This window comes from Typopeltis vanoorti, chromosome 1, assembly GCF_054136105.1.
Source record: "Typopeltis vanoorti isolate ZY-2024b chromosome 1, IOZ_Tvanoo_1.0, whole genome shotgun sequence".
Taxonomy (NCBI): Eukaryota; Metazoa; Arthropoda; class Arachnida; order Uropygi; family Thelyphonidae; genus Typopeltis; species Typopeltis vanoorti.
In genome coordinates, this window is record NC_143549.1 from 68,691,946 (window position 1) to 68,714,172 (window position 22,227).

The 22,227-nt window shown below is 34.8% G+C and overlaps 1 protein-coding gene across 1 annotated transcript in view; it reads left to right on the forward strand.

Moving 5' to 3' along the window:
• Positions 1 to 22,227, forward strand: part of LOC150110067 (copine-8-like) — a 301,155-nt gene that overhangs the window by 52,558 nt on the left and 226,370 nt on the right. The window contains exon 3 of the mRNA XM_090406591.1: positions 9,020 to 9,123. Coding sequence (XP_090262717.1) covers positions 9,020 to 9,123 — 104 coding nt within the window. The remainder of the gene's footprint in view (positions 1 to 9,019; positions 9,124 to 22,227) is intronic.

The window sequence follows — 22,227 nt, forward strand, 5'->3', positions numbered from 1 at the left end:
TTAGAAGTATAACATCGTCCACATAAAGCAAAGAGCTGACATTAACATCTCCAATTCTGATATAATTTTTAATACTGCTTTCCTTCATAATGTGATCCATATAGATAATGAATAACAGAGGTGATAATGTATATCCTTGTCACTCATTAAATTAATGTTAAAACACCAGATTTAACATTAATTTAACATTCAATTCTAACTGCTGACTTAAAACTCAAATAAAGACTAAGTATTGCTTGTTATAATTTTCCATTGACATCATATAACTGTAGAGTATTGAATAGCTTCTCTCTTGGCATCTTGTTATATGCCTTTTCCAGATTGACAAAACTTAAATACAGATCTTTGTTACATTCCCATGCTTTCACAACTATTTGTCGTAAAAGTGAAGATCTGATCCTGACAGCCTCTATTTGGCCTGAATCCAGCTTGTTCTTCACCAAACGTTTCTTCCACAATTGTTCTCAACCATTTCTCAAGTATACTTGCATAGATCTTGCAAGGACCACTCAGAAGGAAATACCTCTGTAATTCTCACATTCAGATTTATTTCCCTTTTTATATATGGGTACTATGAGAGTTCTACTCCAGTCATCGGGAATTCGCCCCTCTATCCAGGCCTTTTGAACTATGCAGTGCAGCCACTATAAGACTCTTATACCACCATACTTCAGCATTTCTGGTCGAATATCATCTACTCCTGCTGCCTTTCCACATTTCAAGCCTTTGATGGCTTTTTCTACTTCAAGTATGGATATGTATTCCTGACTGTGTGCCTGGTCAGTGTTTTTTACCACTGTGCTGTCATCACTGCTTGTTTCATTGAGCAATTTTTCGATGTAGCTACTCCATACTTCAAGGATATCTTTTTCTCCTGTATTCATGTCACCTTTATCATCTCTAACTCCTTTTACAGCACTCTTTCCTCCATTCCAAAGCTTCAACAACCTCCAGAATATTTTGATATTTTCTTGATAGTTATTTTCTATGTTCTTGCCAAAGTCCTCCCATGAATTTTGTTTAGCTAGTTTTACATAGTGATTTGCATTCTTGCATTTTTCTCTGTATTTTCTAAGATTACAGCTGACTTATTTGCCAGGAACTTTTGATAGGCTTTCTTCTTTTCCTTCACTGCCTCTTTAACTTCCTGTGTCCACCAGGGAGTTCTGATTTTTCTATCTTTACAGACAACCTCCCCACATGCCTCTCTAGCTGAATCAATCGGGGTTTTCTTCAAGGCTTGCCACTGAATCTCCACGGTTTGTTTCTGTTCTATAACTCTTTCATCTTTTCTTAATAATATTTGTGTATTTTAGTCTACAGTTCACATCTGAGAGCTGCTCAACTTTTATTCGCTTTAAAACTTTCTTACATGTTATTCTTTTCAACATGAAATTCAGTTTTATCCTGCTCAAGACTAAATAGTCATCTCTTTCGATTTCAAATCTTCTTTACACTCTGGTGTCTTGCGCCCGGGAGAAAACGTCACTATCAACAATAACATAATCAATGAGAATTTTAGCATTCCTTATCTCTTCTTTCCATGTGAATTTGTGCACATTTTTATGTTGGAACATGGTGTTAGTAATAACCAGTCCATGTCCTGAGCAGAAATCCAACAGGTATTTGCTAATATTATTAGCTTTGCTCTTTTCTCCAAATTTTCCCAAAATATTTTTGTATGTCTGACAATCATTTCCTACTCTGCTATTTAGATCCCCAACAAGGACCAACTTTTCCTTTTTCATTGTGTCAGTTGCTTTTTCTAATGCATCAAAAAATTTTACACTTATACCTTAGTAGAACCTTCTGTGGGACCATAGGCACAAATAAGTCTCATTGTCCAGTTCCCCATTCTCATATTTGCCCACATCACTCTATTTGAAACTGCCTGCCATTCAAGAAGATTAGCCTCGTATTTTGTGTTGAATACTATGGCTACTCCTTCTTTTCCTTGATTGTCATTGCCTGAATATAACATTTTGTATTTATTGCTCAGAAAGATCTCACCAGTTTTGGTCTTTTTTGTTTCAGTCACCCCTATTATGTCGATCTGATACTTATCTAATTCCTCAGCTAGCTCCATTTCTTTGCCATTCAGGCTTCTTATATTGATAGTACCAATCTTTAACTCTGGTGATGTTGAGTTGGGGTTTGTTTTCAGATTTGTTCCAGTAGCTGACTTTTCGCTGTTTGTCCTGGTTCCTTGGCGAAAACAACGGGGGCCTTGTATAACTGGGTGACGCCCCAGCCGGCATGAAATTTTATCATGTTGTATCATCAATTTGTATATTGGTTTAAGCCAATAAGAATATAATTTGGTCGGCTAAATCCCAAATTGCCAGCTCATCCTCGTTCGTTCAGTATCCAGGTAGACACCTAAGAGGGTGCACCACGAGAAGGTGAGGATTGGACATTAGGTCAGAAGCCCAGGTCAGTTCTCCGCATTTCTTTAAAGTTATGTGGAGGTCTCCTCTCAGTTATACAGCTTTGACCCTTAAGCATTATTATTGTTATTATAATCTGCAACGTGGTTAGAGTGATTTTAAAAAAATAATAATAAAGTTTAGAGTTGAAAGCTAAATTTGAAGTATTGACCTTTTGAGCATGGTATATAAAGAAAAACCTCGCTTAACATGATTAATTAATCCATCAGTGAATGCACGCTAAGCTAAATCGCGTTAAGCGAATACAATAAATAATAGGGATAATTATAATTCATCCATCAGTTAGCATAAATTTGGGATCAGAATTACAGTATAAGCTATATTAGAGGATAAAAATCATCATAGTTAATAATAATGAATTGCTCAAGTTTTTATTTAATGTCTAAATATTTGATTGAGCTTTTTTTTTTTTTTTAATAAAAAAATTAACTAAAGATGTTTGAATCATGCTTGACTTTTTCATCTGGTCATGCAATTTGAGATAGCTGGTGATCGCTTTATCAAGAGTTCAGTGGACTTCGAAGCTTCATTCCATATTAGGATCAGCATCAAACAAAATTTCATTAGCATACTCAGTGTGATTGAAAACTAGCTCAAGTTCTTTTTCAGTTAGCTTCTTAGTCGTAACATTCTCTTCTTGTTCGTACTTCTTATCATCTTCTTCAAATGCATGCTGTTCTTCTAGTTGATGGAGATCATGCTCACTTAATTGTTCTGAATAGGAATCGAGCAAGTTTCTGACATCTTCATTATCCAGTTCATTAAATTCAAGTTCTTTTCAATTGTGCTGATTTCATCAATAATGTTAGATCTTGGATTTTGCACATGATAAACTAACACAGGTTTGAGTTTAAAGTTGCCTTCTGCATTACATCCTAATAAAAGTGTAAAATTACCTTTCGATACTTTGTATGCTGATTGAGATGCTTCAGTTTTAGCTAGGAAAGTTTTTGTTGGCATACGCTTCCAAAAGAGATGTTCATCAACATTGAATAAAGTTGGATAAAGGATGAAATACTTACATTTGGATAAAGGATTTGCCAATCATCATCATCACCCTCCAAAATCATGCTTTGCAATTCTTCAGGAAACTTGGCCACAGAATCTTTATCAGCACTAGCAAATTCCCCAGTTATTCTTATGTATGCAGTCCAGTTCGATTTTTGAAATGGTCGAACCATCCTAAACTTACAGCAAAGCTTTCACATTCCTCTTGAAATTTGGTCTCTTTCAAAGACAGACAGATGTTTTTATTGTAAACTTCATATTCTAGTACAAAATTTTGACTATCATATGTGTAACCTAAGAGCAATAGCTCGTCTAAGTTATGATATGCATAAAGTTACAAAACGTTATGTAATGCATTATCATTATATACATGTATGTACATGCATATTATATACATATTTTATATTATTATATTATAATAACATAATAAAATCACAGGAAGCATGCTAATATGTACAGAGAAAGTTGCATAATATTAATTAAGGTAATTAATGAGGTAAAATAAATTTAAGATACCAAGAAATTATATACTTGGTTTAATCCTTTATCCAAGTGTAAGCAAACAAGTTTGCACCTGAACTATTTTCAGGACAGGGGCAACTTGTATATAAAATTGAGCTGCAAAAAAAGAAACAACTATGGAGGGAATTTAAGGAGGGCAGGCACATGAACGGTATAAGGTGCAGGCCAGAAGGGTTACGAGTGTGGTAAGAAAAGCAAAAAAGGATTACGAAAGAACATTGGCCATGCAGGCTAAAGAGAATCCTAAACAGTTTTTTAGATATGTAGCAAGTAAAAGGAAAAATGTACATGGCAGAATGATTTTAAAGAATGCCGATGGTAGGGAGGTAACTGAATCAGTTGATATAGTTGAGTTACTGAGTGAACACTTTGCAAGAATATATCATCCAGGTGGTGACATTGCAGAAACGAATAAACCAGTAGATTATACGGGAATTCTGGTGAATGAAGTGGAGGTGAGTAGTCTATTGCATAACCTCAATGTCAATGAGATGTATTCCAATCCCACAGATGTATTCTAATCTCTCAATGAGAGATTAGAATACATCTGTGGGATTGGATGGTATACCAGCTCGTGTTGTACGAGAAGCAGCTAAAGAATTGTCAGTACCCTTGACCATTTTGTTTAATTTGAGTCTTGGGTCTGGGTTAGTCCCGAGGGGGTGAAAGAGGGGGAAAATAGTTCCACTGCATAAAGGTGGTTCTAAGACTGCTGTTGTAAATTACCGACCGATTAGCATATCAGGAATCATTGTCAAGGTCTTAGAGAAATTAGTCAAGAAAGAATACAGGATTAGATAGATGAAAATGGGATATTGTATGGGGGACAACATGGTTTTGTGAAGGGTAGATCATGCCTCAGTAACTTGCTCACGTTTTATAACACAGTGACGGCTGAACTGAACAGGGGTAATGGGTTTACAGTTATACTACTGGACCTTGCCAAGGCCTTTGACAGGATACCACATGGAACCCTAATCAGTAAACTGGATCAGATGGGGATAGATGTAGGGTTGGTGAGATGGATAGGAGGGTGGTTGAAGGAGAGATACCAGAGAGTGGTTTATTCAGGAGTGGAGTTTAAAAGACGGCTTGTGACTAGTGGTGTGCCACAGGGCTCTGTTCTTGGACCACTGCTTTTCAATTTGTTCATCAACAATATAGGAAAGGATTTGAGAGGAAGTGTTCACTTGTTTGCTGATGATGCAAAGTTGGGTAGAGCAATTGTGAGTGCACAGGATGTCAAAATTTTACAGGATGATTTGGATAGTTTGGAGGACTGGGCTAGGAAAAATGAATGTCAATTTAATGTGGCAAAGTGTAAGGTTATGCACTTTGGGGTGAAAAGAATAGCAGCAGTATATCGCATTGGTGGAACCGTACTCCAGGAGATTGATAAGACCAGGGATTTGGGAGTGTTGGTAGATAGCGAATTGAAGTTTAGGGGGCACATTGCAAAAGTGACTAAAACAGCTCACCAAATCACTTGGCTTCTGAAAAATACTTTAACATGCAGAGACAAACAAATTGTTGTTCCTCTGTATCGAGCCTTGATAAGACCCCATCTGGACTACTGTGCCCAGTTATGGGCACCAGGGTTTCTTCGTGATGGGGAGGAAGTGGAGAGGGTCCAGAGACGAGTGACCAAGATGATAGCAGGTCCGTGGAATGAACCTTATGAGAATAGGTTGAAGATTTGTGGGTTGCAGAAATTGGACGATAGGCGAAGGAGGGGTGATATGATTGAGACATTCAAATTACTGAAGGGTTTCTATAAGATTGATCCAGAAGATATTTTTGAAAATATGACTGGTGGTGGGAGGACTAGGTGCCATGCATGGAAGCTGGGCAAGAGCGTGGTTGACAATGGTGTTAGAGCTAGGTTTTTTACTTGGAGAGTGGTGAATGAATGGAATAAGCTTCCAGAGTCTGTTGTGGGTGCTATGACCGTGAATGAGTTCAAGGCAAGGTATGATAGATACTGTGTGAATGTCGAATAGTTGTTCTTGACATGATGTTAGGGCCTCTCTCGATGAGTCTGTCGACTCCTTGGAGTTGCCTGGAACAATAATAATAATAATAATAAAGCTTATGATTTCACATCACTTGCCTTAGTATCCCATAATACAAAGCACATATCCTTACGGGTATGTATAATGCTATGCATTATTAGAAGGGTCGCTTCCCATAATGCATGTATGTATAATCACTACCCTTTGGGGTAGTGATTATACATACATGCATACTTGTAAGGATATGTGCTTTGCATTATGGGATAGTAAGGCAAATGACATGAAGTCATAAACTTTTATATACAAGTTGCTTCAGTCTTGAAAACAGTTAAGGTGCAAACTTGTTTGCTTGCACTCAGATAAAGATTAAACCAAGTATATAATTTCTTGGTATCTTTAATTTATAGTATGACCAAGTGGAAAAACTTCTAATGAAGTAAAAATATTGAGATCTTTTGAATATTCCCTGTACCAAGAGGTATTCTTTTTTGGTTATAATCCTCAATCCAGAGTAATAAAAGACACTCCATCTCAATCATTAAATGGCTTCTATTTCGGGTTGTCTGCATGCTGAAAGAAGCAGTCGCAACTTTTCCTTGTTCTTTGTATTCTTTGCTCTTATTTAATATAGTCCAAATTGTAGACTTGCCGTATCTCAGGTCTCGCACAGTCACCGTATTACTTGCACCACTTTCATGTCTCTTAATGACCTCTAGCCTTTCCATTCACTGCAGTTGATGACATAAAATTTTGCATAACTTAAAAAAATCATGTTAATTGATTAATCACTCGCTTAAAGCTGGAAATGTATCATTTCACTCAATCGTGCTGATTATTGTGCATATCAAATTCGTATTAAGTGAGGTTTTCCTGCATACGTTACCATGCTTCTGTCCCAAAGACACTATAAACATGTATACATTGTGTGTGTGTGTGTGTGTGTGTGTGTGTGTGTGTGTGTGTGTGTGTGTGTGTGTGTGTGTGTGTGTGTGTGTTCATCAAATTTTAATGCCTAATAAATGTTTGTGATTGTCTGTGAAAATGCTAGTGGTGGTGGTGTGTGTGTGTAGATGATGCGGTTGGTGGATGATGGGTGGATGAGATTGAATGGTGGACACGGAGAGCTGTAGAATAGGCGACCTCCCTCAATGAATTTTAGACTCCCTGGAGGTGTCAAATAATAATAATAATAATGTTTTTTTCTTCCATTTTACACCATAGAAGGTGTTAGAAGTATTTTTAACTTACCATTCAAAGGGTTTGTAATATATTTTTCTCAGGGTGTTGGTGTTCTTTTTGGCAATGTGTTCTCTACCTTTTCTTTCTGTTAGTTATTTATTTACCTTTATGTGTGTGGCTATCAATTTATCTTCAGTTAGCTATGTCGCTCTATGTTACATTTAGACATCTCTGCAGTCTATTCTCACTTTATGTGACCTAATTCAAATTCTCCACCTAAACACCTCTTCATTCCTACAGGTAAATATGCTTCTAATGAACAGACAAAATTTGGAATATTGGCTGCTCACGGTCGCATATAGATTTCTCTCATACCATGAGAATTCTGGAAATTTATTTTTATTTAATGACTGTGCCACTAGGATTCTCTTGGGAGGTATTTGGGATATTCTTCGAAATCATTGCACACAGGTTTGTAATTTTTTTATTTAGAGACAGCGCATTGTGTAAAGATCAGGTGGTATTACTCATTAACAAAACAAAACAAAACACATTTATTTAAGTCAATAGCAAGTACACAAGATAATTCACTACTATATTAATCTCCCCTTAATTGCATCCTACGCTACAAGTTATGATATTTCAACACACACACACACACATATGTACATTCTCAATCATGCACATAAAGTAATCATTTCAAAACTAGATTTAAGAGTTTTACAGTTCTAATTACAAGCTTCCATTTTTGATCAATCATAAAATATATCTGATTCCTGGCTTTTCAATCCTTGACAATGAAATTTTCTAACTTAGCAATGTCTTATGGACTCTTAGCTATCCTCTGCAAGGTTCAATAAAAGTATGATAAAATTTACTTACAGTTCCTTATTTGCACACTAAGTTATACCAGTCCCCTATATTTTTGCCAGTTCCGTTGATTGCTCTTCCTTCCTAATACTCTGCCCTTCCGTATACGGTCTCTAAGTGTCATCGTCGATCGCAGGTGTCCAGCGTCCAGTGCACGATGCAGGCTCATTTACTTGCAGTGCATGCTGGTACATCGCTCTTCTCCTTCAGTGCTTCTCCTGCTTACAGGCCATGTTCTCCGACTTCAAACGGGCCGACAATCTGCAGCAAGAAAAATTGGTGGTGTTCCCGCAATTGCGCGTTTCTTTCTTAGAAGGCTTCCTATATACAACTCTGAGAGTTCCTGGACTAAGGGTCAGAGACCCCTGAATATTCCCTTGCAAACGGCTTTGACCTTCATTGATGTTGGTGGGAATTTGAAATTCGGATGACCTTCACCACTAATTGTTCAATCTGAAATCGGCACTGACAATACATCGTAATCCTGTTAACTGTGAGAGGAGCCGCTTCAGTGCTATGCCACTTTTTATGACATTGCCCTTCAATTATACATCTAGCTGAGATAGAGAGCAACTTAAAACGCTTTTCTTATGTTTACAATCTCTGAACAATTTAATGTCATTCTCTTTAAGCTCTCTACCTACATGGGTTTTTACAAAAAAATATGCAAATCTAAATAGTAGTACACAATTTACATTTTATTTACAAGATTTGTGACCTCTGTAAAAGTCGATGCAAAAGGAATATCTTCTTTTGCATCGAAAAGGAATAATATCGATGCAGTAGAAGATATTCTACTGCATCGATTTTACAGGTTAAATATTATTCAAAGTAATAATGAAATATATCTTAATGCTTGTGTATTCCTTACTTATATTATAGATAGAAAAATTAGTTTCAATGCTCTCTCTCTCTCTCTCTCCCCTTCTAAGAATGTTTCCTATAATCTGAAGATTTTTCTTTACTCTTGTTTCATTTTAGGTTGGCAGGACAGAAATGATAAAAGATTCATTAAATCCAGATTTTGTGAAAAAAATAGAGCTTGATTATTATTTTGAAGAAAGTCAAAAGCTGAAATTTCAAATGTAAATAAAGTAAATTATTAAATTCATTGCATGTATATATTTAAAAAAAAATAATAACAATATTTTTTGGCCCAAACATCACCATTAAATTTCTGATTTGTACCCTTGAAAGATGTACAGAATACAATAATAGTAGTTCATAATAAGTTTACATTTTTACTAACTTACAATCATCAACTTTCTTTCAAATTAGTCTTTTATTTGTCAGCATCCCAGTATTGTCAGTTCTTATATTATATTGGTGAGAAATTATATTGTTTTTTATAATCCTTTATCCAAGTTTTATATATATACTTAGCCCATACACAAAAGGCAGGAGCATATAGCAAATTGCTGGCATATGAGAGCTGTATGTAAACCAACAGTCACTGCATGTTAAGTATCTTCACAACTAAGCTACTTGTATATAAAAGCCGTTGACTTCACATCAATTACCTTAGTATTTTATAATGCAAAGTACACCATCTTTCAGACATGTATATTGCTAGACATATGAAGTCAATATCCAGACTAATTTCAACCTTTATTGAGGTCTTGTTGGAAACCAGACCCAGCAAGATATCATAGTTGAATTAATATATAAGTCATGTATTTTCCATGTACAAATAGTAAAAAGGTGTATTACTTTATTAAAATACTCTGGATCAGAGATAGTTGTAGAAAGTTTTTTACTTGGTTACAAAGTAAATTATATTTGCCAAGACTTCCCTAAGTGCTTATATTTCAGCCTTCTAAGGTAACTTCAATCAACTTAGAATGTCTTCCTCTGGGTCTTTTTTCTACTATGCTGGCATTTTTTCCCTACCATTCTTTGATCACCCATTATAAGAGGTCAGTCTGAAAAGTTTTCAACCTAACAATGAAAAAACGAATTTATAATTTCAAAATAATTTTTATTTTTCAACATAATCTCCCTTAGCACTAATACATTTATTCCAGCGATGTTCGAGCACCATTATCCCATCCCTGTAGTGGTTCTCAGTAAGATCTGCAAAATATCCCTCTACGGCTGTAATCACCTCTTGATTCGAAGAAAAACGCTGACCTCCAAGGAAGAGTTTTAGTTTTGAGAAGAGATAGAAGTCAGAGGAAGCCAAATCTGGGGGAATAGGGTGGATGTTCCAACAATTCATAGTGCAGATCCCTTAATTTTCCCATTGCCAAAACACCTTTGTGAGCAGGTGCATTGTCTTGATGAAAGATGATTTTTTTCTTCTGCAAATCGGGTCTTTTCTCACAAATTTCTTCATCTAGTCTGATTAAAAGATCGGAATAATATTCCCCGGTTATTGTTTTACCCTTTTCAAGATAATTAATAAACAAAATGCCTTTAGCATCCCAAAACACTGATGCCATGACCTTTCCTGCTGATGGTCCCGATTTTGTCTTCTTTGGTGCTGAACAACCGGCTTCTGTCCACTGTTTTGACTGCTGTTTGGATTGTGGTGTGTAATGGTGAATCCAAGTCTCATCCATAGTAATAAATCGATGCACAAAATCAGTTTTATTCTTGTTAATATGCTCCAAGCACTGTTCAGAGATGTTCATGCGAGTGCGTTTTTGATCTGCGGTGAGCAAGCACAGCACCCATCTTGCACAAAGATTTTTCATTTGCAATTCTTCATGCAAAATGTATCCTACACGTTCTTTTGAAATGCTTATAGTTTCAGCAATTTCACACACTTTGACTTGCCGGTCATCCAATACCATATTGTGCACTTGATCAATGCTTTCTGGTGTTGTTTCACTTTTTGGACGTCCTTCACGTGGATCATTTTGAAGGCTGGTACAGCCGCATTTAAACTCAGCAGCCCATTTTTTAATTGTCGAAAATGGAGAAGACGGCCCATAAACTTTTATGAACTTCAAATGAATTTCTTTTGGCATTAAACCTTCTTTTGGAAAGAATTTTATGCATGATACTCAATTTTATTCATTTCAGACAGCTGTATAAAACAAACTACAGTACTTGATAGAATGACTTGCAATTTCAGATGGATGCTTATGACAGATGTACCAACTTAGTTAAAAAAAATCATGCTGATAGTGTTGCCATCTATGGTTGAGGCTGAGAACTTTTCAGATCACCCTCGTATTTCTACCACAGTTCTCAGATCCATAAATTAAAATTTGTTTGAACACAGTTTTGTATACAACTACTTTAATTCTCTGACTAATTTCTGTTATGTTCCTTAGAAATGTATTGGACATCATTGAACACTTCTTTTGTTAAACTTTCCAGAGCTAATCTACTACATTATATTAGCCCTACTCACATGTTCTTGAATGTTAACATCAGGTTCCTTCCTTATTTCTTTTGATTCTTCCATTGATGCTATCTGATCAGTTATTTGATTTTCTTCTCTCCATTCTTTGATCAACCATTTTATTTCTAACACGGTTCTCATATTTGTTACTTAAATTTGTTTGAACATCATTTTGTATATAGCTACTTGGATGTTTTGACTAATTTCTTTTATATTCCATACAAATGTATTCACCAGACTGCTTACCATACCAGTTTTACTTATTCTGTTGTCTAATTCCATATTATTTTGACTATCTTCACTAAAATTGTGCCTAAATAGCTGAAATATTTGTTCCATAGCTTCTCCATTTAGGATACAGTTAATGTTTATCATGTTCCTGCCTATTTTTTTTTATCTTTTTTTTTTCTGATTTTCATGCCAAATTTGTTACATTTTAGTTAAGGAATTCTGAAGACTTGTACTATATTTTATTTAAGAGTATGATATCATCTGTATCAATTTTTTTTCTCATGTTTTTCATCCTACAAAATAAGTAAACTGACCAGGAGAACATAAGCAGTTTATGTACAAAATATACTACAGGCATAGGACTAACCCCATGAACCCAGGTGGTTCTTCCCTAGGTTTCTCTTTCACAATTTTTCTTTGCCTATTCTCAGTTAAATTGTAATTTTCTCATTCAGTTTTATTCCCCCCCCCCCCTCCTTTATATATGTGAACTGTGAGAGCTTTCCCAAACATCTAATGTTCAACCTTCATTCCATTCCTTCTGAATCATGCAGCACAACCCTATAAACTTTGATTCCTCTATGTATTTCTGTTGAATATCATCAACTCGAGCTGAATTTAAACATCTCGAGTTTCTGATAGCTTTTCTGCCTGAAATATTAATAATAAATCCTCACTGCATTCCTCTTGAATATTTGCTGATATTCTTCATTCACTTCTTGTTTCATTTAACAGTCTATCAAAGTAATTACCTCTGGTAGAGAAAAATCTAACTCTTACCTGCTTTCTTAACCTCACAAGTACTCAACTTCCAAGGATGTCCCCTTGCTCTCTCCTCACCTTCAATATCAACCTATAGCAAAAAACTTCACCCCCAGGGACTTGCAATAACAAGTATGGACTTGGTACACCTGGGGTACCTGAGCTAAGTATGGTCCCCTTCACTCTTAGCCATACTTTCCTATATTGTTCTTTGTCTTGATCCCTCTTACATCTTCTCTGTTAACATGTATAGAAGAAGACATGATACTATACTCTTTACTATCCTAACTTCTTCTAACTCTGGAGGGATCCCTCCACTCTCCCCCGAAGCTATTAGAGTAATTGAGGGCTAAGAGGAATTTCATTTTCCTTTAATAACCACTTACCAAGGCAAACTTGAGGACCTTAAGGTGGCAGCTCCACCATCAAGCTAGAGTGCAGGTGGCCAGTAAACCCCCCCCCCACAGTTGAATTGAAACTCACTAAAAAGACTCATGACAATTCAAAAAGGACGGACCCTACTGGAAATGACCCAGCTCAGAGAATAGATACGATTGAGACATGGACACAAAAACGGTAAAAGAAGATACCTAATATTTGGAAACTAGCAACATGGAATGTTAGAAGTTACACCATACAATCTAAGAATTAGACCAAACCTTGGAAAAACAAAAAATAAAGATAGCTAGCATTACAGAATCAAAGAAAAAACAAAAAGGAACAGATGAAACAGAATTATATTATCTTTATAGTGGAGTAAAGATGGAAGAAAGGACAAAGTCAGGCATAATGACGTTCATACATAAAACTTTAGGAAGAAATATTATACATTACAACTACTGGAATGATAGACTCATAGAGACAAAACTGAAGATACATAGAGGATATTTAACAATAATAGGCACTTATGCTCCAGAAGAGGAAAAAGAAGAAGAATCAGAGATTTTTTATCAAGAACTACGAAAGATTATAGATCAAATAAACCCTTCGGATTATATTATAATAATAGGTGACTTAAATGCAAGAATTGGTAATACCTCACATAAACCCAATATAGGACCAATAGGAGAACCAATATATATATATATATATATATATATATATATAATAATAATAATAATAATAATGGGAACAGATTAAGAGCATTCACTCTATACAACAATTATAGAATTACGAATACCTACGTTAAACATAAAGGTATTCAGAGATTTACCCGCAGGAGCAGAGATAGAGTCAGACCACTACTTATTGATAGGGAAAATTAATTAAAACCAAGATGGGAGAGAAGGAAAAAGCCAAAAGAAAATAAAAACACAGAACTATATAAGATTAAACTCTTAGATGATGAGAGTATCAGAGGCTTGTATCAGAATAGAATTAGGGATTGATTGAGTAAAATCGAGGAAAGTAGGACAGTGAAAGCAGAATGGTCAAACATCAAATATATATTAGAAAATGCTGTAAGAGAGAGAGAGTTTGGGAACAAAAAGAAAATGGATGATACAGAGGTCTAAGACAATGGGACGAAGAGATCAAACAATAATTGAAGAAAAAAAAAGATAGCATATAAACAATGGCTGAATTTAAAAGACAGATGAATCATTCATCTGTCTTTTTAAAATTTAAAAAAATATAAAAGGAAAAGAGCAATAGCAAAGAAAGCATGTAGAAAAAAAAATAGAGAAACATAAGAAAATTTTATAGCAAAATTAGAACGGAACTGTACATTAAAAAGACCTAAAACATATAGAATCCTCAAACAAATGAATAATGATTTAAAAGAAAGAACAAAAACGATATAATCAAACCAGAAACCTGGCAGGAGTATTTCTGGAAGTTATAGCATGATAATTCCTTGATACAAGAATTCCCTCTTGAAATACAATATAGATGAATTTACATATGAAGAACTACAAAACACCCTCAAAAAAGCAGAACAGGCAGGTCACCAGGAGAAGATAATATAAACACAGAACTTAATAGGTAAATATACATATTTATCTATACGAGTTGCCAAAAAGGTGTTTCACCTTATTATTAAATTACTCTGGATTTAGAGAAAGATGTTGGAAGTTAGTTAAATATGACTTCTCCATTGCTTCCACCTTAGTATCACCACCTCTGGATCTGATTCCCACTGACGAGACCTCAATAAAGGTCGAAACCGGTGTCTGGGTAGTAGCCTTTCCCTTAATGCATGACATTATACATGTCCGCAAGGAGATGTGCTTTGCATTATGGGAGATACTAAGACAAGTAGTGATGAGAGCTTGGTCCACCTTTACCACGCGTTGCCTCAGTCCTGAAGATACTTCAGGTGCAAACTTTGTTTGCTTACACTTAGATAAAGGATTAGACTAAATTTATTATAGTCTAACGAAGTGGGAAAAAACTTCCAATATACAATGCTCTGTTGAACATATACCACAATAATGAAATAGCAATAAAGCAAAATGGTACCATATCTACTTGGAAATGAAACCAATAAATAGAGGAGTCCATCAAGGCTGTCCTTTATGTCCTTTGATAATATTGTCTTTAATGTGGACAATATTATCAAAAAATGGAGAGAAGTAAATACATGTGGCTTCCAAATTAATCAACATACAAAAATAGACACTGTACTCTTTGCTGATGATGAGATCATCTTTGGAAAGACTGAAGACGAACTGCAGAAACCAATCTGTAATTTAAATAATATTATATGACAATATGGCCTGGAAATATCAACTGAAAAAACTAAAGTCATGGCTTTTCATGGAGATAACCCTGTCAGAAGTAAAATAGTAATAAATAATAAAATAATTGAGCAAGTTAATAATTTTAAATGCCTAGGCTGTAAACTGTCTTACATAAATGAAGTAGATATTGATTTTAAGATGACAAACTTTATAAAAATCACTGGAGTAATTAACAGAACCTTTAAACCTAATTACTTATAGAAACATACAAGACTTCGAGTCTACAAAACAATCCAAACCTACACTATTATATGAAAGTGAGATATGGTCCTTTGGAGAAAGAGATATACAGAGAATTCAGGCAGCAGACATGAAATTCCTTAGAAAAACAGAAAACCCTATTAGATAAAAAAAGAAATAGTGAAATAATTAAAAATCTTAAAATTAATTCCATAACAGACTCAGTGATTAAATATAGGAAAAACTGGCTGTCCTTTTTTCCTATATTTAGAACCTGGACTTCCTATCTCCTTCTTCCTATCCAGGTTCTAAATATATTCCTATATTTAGAACCTGGATAGGAAGAAGGAGAAGAGCAAAAAAATTCCTTTAAATGACATCTTATTGTTTGTTTTAATCCTTTACTGTCTCTGTAAAGAGTTTGTTTTACACCGAGTCATTGTGTTAAGCGATAACACAATGACTTTTAACTCTATTTCTTTTAGAATCCAGAAAATTATTGACTCAAGGCCAAATAAAAAATATATACATTTAATGAAACTAAAACATTATATATATATTTAAATAACATTACATAAATAACTACAAAATTAACTGTATCCAAGGCCTTCAAAAATAACTTTACACTTTACAGATTTTCTTACCAAAAAAAAAAAAAAATAAATAAATAATAATAAATAAAATCATTCATTCTCTGACCCATTCTATAACTGATTTGTTTAACATCTACTTAACTAAAGTTTATCTATCAAACTAAACACCATTTACACAACAACAAAATATTCATCAGTCAGTTTTCTTGTTAGGCCTTTTCCTGAAAACATAGAACTACCTCTTCACTTCCATGAGATTTTTTTTTCTTTCCTTATTTAGCATACAATTTTTTCAATCATTCCTCCTGTTTCAGTGGAGTATAAATATTCTTACCTCTCACAGTTCAATTTGACACACAAATTACCAATTTTTTTTTACCAGAAAAATAAGTTTCTTCTAATACTTCATAAACAACATATATAAGTAGAGCGCTTCATGTTAAGCCACTTTGCAGTTCCAGATTTTACTAATTCCATCACCTTTTTTTTCCAGTAGAATAACAAATAGATCCATCGTCCTTAAGACAGAAGATGAAACTTTCCACTCAGTGTTTCCTCAAATATTGAATTAGAATGTCAACTTCAAATATCTTCTTTTATTTTCTAAACACTTGTTGACGGTCTCAACTCTTCCAGGTTAAAGATTCACAGTGCTATGATTCCTTTTTGGAATCTTCTATTAATATTCTCTGACTGTCAAGTAAAACTTAAAAACTTCCTGAGAACAAATTCTCTGATTGCTGTTCTCAAATTTTCATTCTCTTTCTACTTGTTTTCCTCCCTTCCCTGGATACTGAATGTTCTATATCTGTCAGCTGTCAATTACCCATCAAACTTCTTGGTGAGCCTGCACACTCCATGTAAATGGCAAGTGAGAAGTTACATATAATGTTTCATTAGCGACAAAGAAAATGTCTTTACAAAACACAACATTTAACAGTTTAAATGACAATAAAAAAAAGATTGAAAGTAACACAACTATCAGAATCTAGTAAGTACATCAAAATTTCAAATGCTTTACATTTCATTTTGACAATAATAATATCAATAACAGGTACATCGCAAGTTGTACCTGATATTGATGTGCCATAATGTGTTACAAAACCAAAACGAATCATATACTAACATAGAGAAATAATTGTAAAAAGATTCATAATTATAAATTATGATTATTTTTACATCAGAAGAGGTAAATTGTGAATTTACCTCTTCCAATTCATTATACGTGTGGACAGACTTATGTGTTCATCGACAGTGGGGACAGAGTTGTAGAGCAGGTGCCCTCCTTCGATAAATCTATGGACTCCCTGGAGATGTCAAATAATAATAATAATAATAATTTTTCCACTATTCAAGGTTAATAGGTGAAATAAGTAAATTAAGTTTACAGAAAGCCACACAGTGTAATAATCATTTCAGAAAGTATAAGTCATTTCCACTAGAAGATTTAGTATTGTTGGATGATAAATCTATTATAAAAAAGGATAGGAAAATTCGGAAAGGAAGCTTCAGGTCCATATAGAATTTTAGATCAACTTTCTCCTGTGAATTTTAGAGTTCAAAATGTGAGAAATAATCCTAGTAAATTTTTAAATGTACACTCTAATAGGTTAAAAAGATTCTTTTTAGGGAGTAAAAATTTAATTATGTTAGGAGAGAATGTGAATAAAATATTGAAGGATAAGGGTTATTTTCCCTGATACTAATTGTGTGCCTTGTTCATAATCAGATAATAGAAAAGGAATAGTTTCAAACCTCATAACACAGATACACAGCAAGGTAGAAAATTAAGAAATTCAAGTAAAACCAAACTTAATGCAAGAAGTTCCAGAAACCCCAGGATACGTAAATTCAGATAATGTACAACATAAGAGTGATGATAATCAAAAAGAATCTAACATGGATGAAATAGTGACAGAGTATTATAGATTAGTTAACTTAGAATAAAATAAATCAGAGGAATGTGAAATACCTCTAATTTTGTTAATAAATATAAATAATCTCAGCCTGCAGAATTTGATTCTGATAGTGATGATTCTGTAAATTTAGAACATAATTCAAGTAATCTAAGTGAAATATTTGAAAAGTACAGAAATGAAATTTGCAAATATAATGAATTGGATGTTGTTTATTTTTTAACAGTATATATATATATTAGAACACAGAACTAAGTAAATAATTAATTTATTAACTTATTTTTGCTGCTGTTATAACCAGCATCTTCAGAGCACAAAAACACAGTTTGTCACAATTTGCAAGACTATAACAACATGGTGTAATCAACGGACTAGTTAAACAAAATTGTAGCAGCAACACAAAGACTAGAGTCCTGATTTTTGGCACCCTCTATCTGAAAAAAAAAAAAAATTGCAGCTTTTCTTAAGATGACTGTCTCCCAGATCTTAGGCAAGTTAATACAGCCATATTTGTTGAGATTTGGAGTGTGTTTCAGGGCTTCTGTCGCCTCTAAGAACAATCTCCTCGACTTGTAAGAGCTTCTGTGTAGTACTTTTGTGTTTTTCCAGTTGATCCTGTGTGCAGGGGTATCCAGAGCATGGTCTACTAGGCCCGACTTGCCATAGTGATAATTCCGTACGTATCTTTTGTGTTCGCTGATGCGGATGTTCACATTTCTTCCTGTTTGACCGTAGTAGGCTTGATTACATGAGCAGGGTACTTGGTAGATTCCTGGATGTGATAAAGGGGGAATACTGTCCTTGGGTGAGCGGATAAGGGTTGCTAATTTGCTACATGGTCTGAATGTAGAGCGTAGTTTCTGTTTATTAAGAATTCTTGAAATCTTTTCGGATGTGCCTTTAATGTATAGGATGGTGACTGTTTTGTTGTAGTTCTCTGTGGTGGATAGTGGGAGGGTTTCTTAGGAGCGTTTAGTACTTTTTTTATCTTATGTGGATTATAGCCATTTGCCAAGAAGGTGTGGCATGAGTGAGCCAGTTCAGCAGCAAAAGCATTGTCATTGGAACAGATTGCTTTCGTTCTATGGGTTAGTGTTTTTAAAATGCCATATTGTTGAGAAGGATGATGGTGTGATTATTTGTGTAAGTATCTCCCTGTATGTGTGTGTTTTCTAAAAACTGAAAATGATAAGGAACCATCTGGAAGACGTGTGATAAGTGTATCCAGGAAGGGCAGACTGTTATTAGCTTCCAGTTCCATTGTAAAGTGGATTTTTGGATGTTGGCTATTTAAATGCGCTAAGAATGTTTCCAATGTCTCTGGGCCATGTAGCCAAATAGCAAGCACATCGTCAACATAGCATAGCCAAAGTGTTGGGTTGAGAGTGGTTGTATTGATTGCTAGTTTTTCCAGGTGTTCCACGTTGGCTAGGGGGAAAAGGGGGGGAGCCTATGGCTATCCCATCTATTTGTTTGTATATTTTCCCTTTCCATGTGAAATATCCTGCATGTATTGTGGATTTGAATAGTTCAAATATATCAGGGAGGAAGTGTGACTTCAGTAGATTGAGGGTTTCTATTAGTGGTACATTTGTGAATAGTGATGTAAGGTGTTGTAAGATGCTTTTTTTAGGTGGGCTGAATTTTTGAAAAAGGAGGGAGAATTGTTTGTGAGAGTGGCTAGTAGCTTCACTAAATGTCTAGCCAGTTTGTATGTGGAACTATTTATACTGTCCACAATTGGGCGTAAGGGTGTGCCTTGTTTGTGAATTTTTGGTGCTCAATAGATCCTAGGTGTTTTAACAAGGAAGGGCTTGAGTTTGTTAATAGTGTCTTTGGGCCAGGAAGTGACTTTTTTTCAATAATTTTCATGCCTTATTCTTTTGTGTGTTGGTGGGATTGCGATCTATAATTTTGTATGTTGACTGATCTTGTAACAGTGTGTGCATTTTGTTTTCATATTCTGTTGTGTCCATCACCACGGTTGCATTTCCTTTGTCTGCTTTTGTTATGATAATCTGGCTGTTGTTCTGTAGCTCTTTTATAGCAATGATTTCCTTATGTGGGATATTATTTTTGGGAGGCTTGGACTTGATTAGGATGTTGGCCCCATCTAAATGTATGTTGTTGGCTATTGTTGGAGGCAGGTCGTATATTCCTCGTTCGATGGACGCCATTATTTCGGCTTTTGGAACTTGTTTGGGAGTCACGGCAAAATTGTGCTCTCGACTTAAAGCACTAGTGGCTTGTTTGCTTAAGGTGAGCCACGATAAATTCACGACGATGAAGTCTTGTTGTAATTGCGGTCGTTGTATAGTGTTGCGTTGTTGGAGATTTTCAAACTTATTTTGGTGCCGGTTTTTTTGACTCTGTTGAATTCTTTTTTAGCCGTTGCGTCGGTGATGTTATCTAGGATCTCCCAATTTCCGTATTCAGCATATTATAAAGTGATTCACCTAGTGCGTTGATGGTTGAATTTGATTTTGCTAATTCCAGATAAGTGGCATTAATCTGTTCACGTAATAGCGCTACACTTGTTCGTTTATAAATGCGTTGGGCTTTGGCCGAGTGGAACTTGTTTTTGATTTTAAAACAGTTCGGTATTAAATTGGTGTCTCGGCACCTCTTTAAGAAGGCTAACCTGTTCAGTTGCTGCACCAATTTTAACTTCCACTTATCATATTGTCGTGTCTTACGTACGATATTGTCTCCATGAAGAATCCTTAAACGTGTGGACAGACTTATGTGTTCATCGAACATGTTGTTTATTTTTTAAAGGTATATATTAGAACACAGAAACTAAGTAAATAATTAATTTATTAACTTATTGCTGATATTTCGCTGGTGTTATAACCAGCATCTTCAGAGCATAAAAACACAGTTTGTCACAATACGCGAGACTATAACAACATGGTGTAATCAATGGACTTATAATGTTGTTATAATTCACTGAATTATAACAACAGCTCAGATGTAAAATTTGCTCCTTGATCTAAGAGTAAGGCCTGAGTTTTAAGGAGCAAGGTTAAGTGTGCTGGAATCATTGCTGTTTAATTTGTATATAGATCATATAGGAAATAACCTGAAAGGAAATATTCAGTTGTTTGCTGATGTTGCAAAATTAGGAAGAGTAATAGTTAATTAAGGTATTGTTGGAGGCTTTCAGGATGATTTAATATGGTAAAATTCAGTATGGTTGTCAGTTAATGGGTGCCAGTTTAACATCCAGAAATGTAAAGTTATGCTTATGGATAAAGAGATATTACAAGCTAGGTATCACATTGATGGCACTGTGCTCCAGGAAATAGATGAAGTAGAGATTTAGGGTGGTGGTAGACAGAGAGTTAAAGTTTAGAGGACAATATTGCTAAGGTAGCCCATAAGACTACTTGGCTATTGAAGAACACATAAACAAGTAGAGATAAGGAAGTTGTTATACCTCTTTATAAGGCCATGATACCAGTGCTGGCTCTGGGTGTGCTAGTGCCCTGATGTAATTTTAAGTTGAGCACTCCTTACTTTTTTTTAAAAAAATATAGTTAAAATTTAGATGAAAACATTCATCTCGGACATGTTCATCTTGCATGGTAGCAATACGTTCCACAGAAGGTTCTACTAATGTAGAAGTGGAGGAATTTTTTGAGGCTTTAGAGAAAGCAACTGACACAATGAAAAATGAAAATTTGGTCCTTGTTAGGGGATCTAAATAGCAGAGTAGGAAATGATTGTCAGACATACAAAAATATTTTGGGAAAATTTGGAGAAAAGAGCAAAGCTAATAATAATGCAAATACCTGTTGGATTTCTGCCCATGACATGGACTGGTTATTACTAAAACAATGTTCCAACATAAAAATGCATTCTGTTTGGTCAAAATATGAATAAGAATATTATGTATATAATATATAATTTCTACTCGAAAAATCTGAATTAGTAAAGTGTGACAACATATTTGATCATAGTAGTAAGCTGAAAAAAAAGTGTTATTTTAAGCAGTGAGAAATTTTTAAAGAATTTCAGAGAAACTATGCTAAATATTTAAATTAAAACTGATTATTAAAGTTGCATTGGCTATATAATATATATATACATATAATAATATACAATATTCTTATTCCTTCCCTTCTCATCTGTCAATGAGGATGGGCAATAAGAATCCCCTAATGATGAATTAATGCAGTCAGCTCGTCACTACTCTTCTGCATCCCCTAAGGACAAGTATTCACAGCTGTACATCCATGCATACACACGAGGCTGATTTGCCTGTTTTAAGGGACAAAAAACCTGAGTTTCCAGGTGAAAAAATCCCACTGCCTCTGAATGAGACCAGCTAACTCATCTTTAGTTGAAAGAGACCAGACAAAGGTTTCTCACATCATCGATAAGAATCGAACCCAGGTCTTTTGACCAAAGG